The 5,371-nt window shown below is 40.8% G+C and overlaps 1 protein-coding gene across 1 annotated transcript; it reads right to left on the reverse strand.

Moving 5' to 3' along the window:
- Positions 1–857: 857 nt before the first annotated feature.
- stx11a (syntaxin 11a) lies at positions 858–4,019 on the reverse strand. The gene is made up of 2 exons (XM_079528360.1): positions 3,855–4,019; positions 858–2,252 (listed from the first exon to the last, which is right to left on the reverse strand). Exon 2 carries the CDS (start codon positions 2,245–2,247, stop codon positions 1,408–1,410), a length of 840 nt encoding a protein of 279 aa, XP_079384486.1. The 5' UTR covers positions 2,248–2,252; positions 3,855–4,019; the 3' UTR covers positions 858–1,407.
- Between the last annotated feature and the right edge of the window lie 1,352 nt (positions 4,020–5,371).

Genomic DNA, 5,371 nt, shown 5'->3' on the forward strand with positions numbered 1-5,371 from the left:
ATTTTCTGTTTTTTTTAAGGTGAAGATCGAGCACCGAGATAGTGCTGCACTGTTGCCTGCTAATGAGAGAGAGAGAGGGGGGGGGGGGGGGGGGGATTTGTAACAAGTAACAAATATCAATAGGCTTTTACTTTTTACAGGGGTCAGTTTCGAATGCAGCAAATGTCTTTGCCAATAATAGCAGATCTACAAGCATACAACAATGCATCACAGCGATGTGTTGTGAGCTTGTAGATCGTCTATTGTTGGGCTACCCCCCCCCCCCCCCCCCCCCCCTACATTTTGATATACCAGTATATATTTTTTACCCAAAACATTTGAGGAAGTATTGAAAGCTGTGTGAAATCACCACGGTGGTGAAATCGAATTACTAACACACATATTATGGGCCCTGTTTTCGTCAGTGCTAAACCTAAACTACTTTGCCTTTTTTTACTATTTTGATTTTGATTTTTTTTTCAAATAGCCGATCTACAAGCTCACAATGTGTTGATGTAGACCGGCTAGTTGAACTATTTTAATCTGTTTTTCGAAATAGTAAATAGGCAAAGAAGTTTAGGGATAAGGGGTTTAGCACTGACAAAAAGAGTATAACTAACTAATGTTCATGATTTTCCTACTCGCCTCATTCCACAGTTCACAACATAAATGGCATGTTTCCATTCCAAAATTAGACCACCCACATTAAATCTATTTGTTTAAAACAATGGAATACATTTACATAAATAACTTTATTTGTTAAAGTTACACACTACATGTTATGAGTCAAGTCTTACAATAATGATATTTTTATTTCATCAGTTTTAAAATACTGACAGACAAAAAAAACATGTATATTATATATCCTGTTATGCATGTTTTCATTGGTGTGAAGGCAGACCTTGTGAAACAGACATGCCCTAAACTGGATAACAATATCCAGACTGCCGGGTAGCTGCCACTGTGCTAGATAGTTGCACAATGCTATCTTGTTCCCTCTGCTTAGCTAAATAACCACAGAGGCTGCGCTGTGTTCACCAAATTTCAACATGTGTGTAGCAACAATTGTAACACTACAGTATGAGTTGGTGGTTCACCAGCATTACCTACTCAATTAGTCAGGGCATTTGAAAACTAAAGCCATACAAGCAGCATTAATTTATGTTGAAAGTTGAAACATTAATTTACCTGAGAACAAATTCTTCTGAATCATGACAGTTTCCAGTTTGTCTTGGATTAAAAATACTATTATATGTACTGTATATGTAATGATAGTAACAGACAGAGCTACAAGGCCTTTTCTCTGAGACCAGCAAGATATGGGAGTTAATTTGAAATACAGTTTTTTCATAATGAGAAATTAAACCGGTAATGAAAGCAAACATTGTCATTCAAACTCCACTTGAGAGATACTGTATAACACTGACTTTACTTATTGCAGCAAGGGAAACAACAGCAGAAAAAGCGTCTGCAAGGATTATTCTTTTTATATTTCACAGCCTTCTTGATCAGAATTGTAGCACTGACAACATAGTTCTGGGTGGCACCTACGTTTGACTCTATATTGTCCAGCATGCACCCCTGCTCCTCCACCAGCATAGCCATTTGAAAGAAGAGGTCGTGAATGTCCCGGATGCGGCCCTCCAGCTCGAGGAGCTCCTTGTGGCGATTCTCAATCTCCGTGAGGGCCGACCGGGCAGCTTTCCCATCAGTGAGGATGTTCTCAGTGAACACGTTACACTTGCCCGTTTCTATCATTTCCTCAATCTCCTCTCCAGTTACTTCCTTGCCCATAATCTCGGCTTGCCTCTGGATCCGGGTTTTGCAGTTCTCCTTCTGGACCATCTCGGCCTCATGGAATTCAGAAATGGCCTCCTGGAAGACAATGGTCAGAGAGATATACTGTGAGCGCACCATGCGCACCAGAGCCGCTGTAGGCCCATATTCTTCCTTCAGCTCCTTGCTCCGTTTCCCCAGCTTGTCCAAACGTGCATAAATGGCTTCCCCTCGGGCCTTGATGCTACGTCCAAGGGAGTTGGAATCTCGTTTGATGCTGCTCAGCCTTCGGACGGATGTGAGCAATCGGGTGTTCTGCTTCACAAGACGTTTCACCTCCAACCTGAGCAGGGAGATCTCCTTCCGTATTGACTGGGCCTCCTTGTAGATGCAGTTCATCTCATCTTCTCCATTGAACACAATGGCCTCTTGCTTCAGCAGCTCCAGGCTCCCCTCATGCACACGATGGAGCTCACTTAGTCTGTCCTTCATATTGCCTGCAAAATGGAAGAGGATAGAGCCTTTGTATTATTTAAAAAAAAATAAGTTATGATAATAATGTGCTGATCATAGCGTTTGTGCTTAGGACCTGCTTTCTGGTAGCCAGGATACATGAAAAAACATTATGGTCCATTTTATTTACATAGGTAAAGTGGAAATTTGCCTTCGGGCATTCTGGCAAAACAGACAGTAAAGTGCAGCTAAAATACAACAGCAATACATAACATATATTTTCATCGGCAGCAGTGGGTGGTATTTTATGTCCCTGTATTGAGTGAGTGGACACAGCAAGGGCACAAATTATTTCTTGTATGTACACATTTTTCCTGGCTAGTGGGACTTTGAGTCCCCTGCCAGATCTCCAGGTCTCCAATGATCTTGCGGGTGGGGGTGTGGTTGGCTGGCATTGAAGCTGCTAAAGGTGTATTTATTGTCAATGATGGTTTCCAGTTATTTAGTGAGTTATTATTTTGTTCCAGTTGTTCATGTGCTACTCCGTTGGTTATGCCTTTGTGTGATGCTACCAGATTTCAAAATAGTTTACAATCGTTAAAAATCTTGTAAGGCCAATTACTTAAATTTGGTTTAACCACATTTGATTGATTGATTGAAATATTTATTAACAGTTTGCAGAATTACAGTACATTTCAAGTACAAACTCAATACAAAGACTGTTAACTGTGAGTGGACGACCCAATTAAGCATTACACTTGTTTACAAGAGGGTCCACCTTGTTCAATTCATCAAAAACATTTAGAGACGTACAAATAGACACTTCTATATAGTCAAAGAACAGAACAGGAATTCATCATAAAGGAGGTAAAAAGGGAAAATAAACATATACAGTGAGGGGGAAAGAGGGTGGGGGGATTCAGATTTTACGGGGCCGTTTCGACGTGACGTGTACGCTATACTTCCATTCTGATGACAAAATTAATCTTAGCAGCCGGACTTATACAAATAAATGAGACAATGTTGAAAGATCTTTTGATGAGAGTTTAGATTATCTGATCACATAGCGAAATCAAATGTTTTCATTTACTTTGTCTGTCTGAGGAGTCATAATTAGCTGGCAAAGATGTGACTTCTAGAGGCAGCTGTGGCCATGACCCAAATAGAACATGTGTCATGCAAAATCTTTGAAGAGGAAATGATACTTCCTTTATTAGAGCCCTGGGTCTTCTTCGCCATCACAAAATGTTGTATCTGTGAGTATATAGTAGACCTACACTTGGGTATTTGATGTAGGCCTGGCTCTATATAGGTTTTTAATTTTAACATACAGTGTATGTTAAAATAACAAACTGTAGTAGGCCTAGTGTTAGTGTATGTCATACACTAATACTAGGCCTACCTACTACAGTTAAGCATCACACGACTTCAAGGACTGTAGCTTAGGGGAACAGCATCCTGACCACCAACACAATTTAGCTACAGGCACACAGACGTAAATGTAATGTATTTTCTTTAGAAATCACCATTTCAAAAAGTTAAAGGTAGACGCAATTATGCGTAATCTTGTAGAAAAATCCCACCACTGACACAAAACATTATTTAGACAATATTACACAGTCATATAGCTGAGTGATATAGCCTACCTTCTCGTATACGTTCCAAAGATCCTTCAAATAGCCATACACAATAGCACTTAAGAAGAGTAGGCTGCGCAACGATTCATTTCACCATTTCTCTTCGTAAATCGTAAGGGTGAACAAAAATGTCAACATCTTCAGAAATCAACCGACAGTTGAGTTGATGTGAGTTCCCGAAGTGTGGGAGTGACGTGAGTCCAGTCAAACTTTCCTCATACACAGAATGAGAACATAGGCGCTGCAGCCTGCAGCAGGTGACCGCAAAGTAGCCCAACCAACGCGGAAGATCACGCCTTGTTTCACCCCGTTCCAATATTCACCAGGTTTTGCAGGGTCCTTACACCAATGACACATTATATTCGAGTGTAAACTAATTTTTCCTCGCACATAGATTATTCGTCCGATTACGCAATCTCACTATGATCTATAGGCTACTGCAGTCTGCAGGCCTAAATTTGGTAGGATATTCTATCAAAATGTCACGTCATTGTCTGCTTTATTATTAGACAGTGGAGAGACGCACCAGGGAGACCATGCAGAACAAGGGGGTTTCTACTTTCTTTATTAAAGCAAAGCAAGTTTACTTTATTTGTAATACAAATAGTTTATTTGTAATACAACAAATAAACTTGCTGTTGAAATGTGGTATATACATTTTATATAGCACATTTCAACAACATGACAACAATTACAATTAATTATATTTATGAACATACATGTTTTTTTTAAATATTTATTCAAGATAATAATAAAACAACGTTTGAAGCTAATCTAAATCAGCTAAAGAGTACAAATATAGCCATTAAAAACTGCAATGACATGAGATCCCCACCCCCCTCCCCAACTATGTACAGAAGTTAAAGGTTACGCAATTCACACAATTAAGGTCACAACACAAGCAATGCATGCAGCATGTAGGCAAAGCCGCAAATGCCTGAGTGAATGTTTTTTGCGGCGACTGTAGGTCGCATTTACTATGAAATCGTGCATTTCCCATCAGTCACTCAGTCAGTGATACATATATGGGGAAAGCCCCCTACAATATGTTCAAAACTCCGCCGCCCGCCTGCTCACCAGAACCAGATCCAGGGACCACATCACACCCGTCCTCCGTGAACTCCACTGGCTCCCAGTCAAGTCCCCCCTCTACCTCTCTGAACTCATCCACCGTCATCATGTCTCCTCTCGCTCCTTCAGGTCAAGCACTGCCAATCAACTGGAACCCCACAAGTAAATGGTAAATGGTGCATTTATATAGCGCCTTTATCCAAGGCACTAAGTCCTTGGGGAGACAGGGCCTTCGCAGTGGCCGCCCCTTCTCTTTGGAACTCACTCCCAACTCACATCAGATCCTCCCCCACCTTCGAAATGTTCAAAAGCACACTCAAAACCCACCTTTTCAAACTGGCTTTCCCTACATAACCCCCCCCCCCCCACACACACACACACACACACACACACACACTCACACACCCTTCTTGTTTGTCCTTTTTTGATTTTGATTCCTAGTTTTTAACCTTTTA

Source organism: Electrona antarctica (genome assembly GCF_951216825.1).
Source record: "Electrona antarctica genome assembly, chromosome: 18".
Lineage (NCBI taxonomy): Eukaryota > Metazoa > Chordata > Actinopteri > Myctophiformes > Myctophidae > Electrona > Electrona antarctica.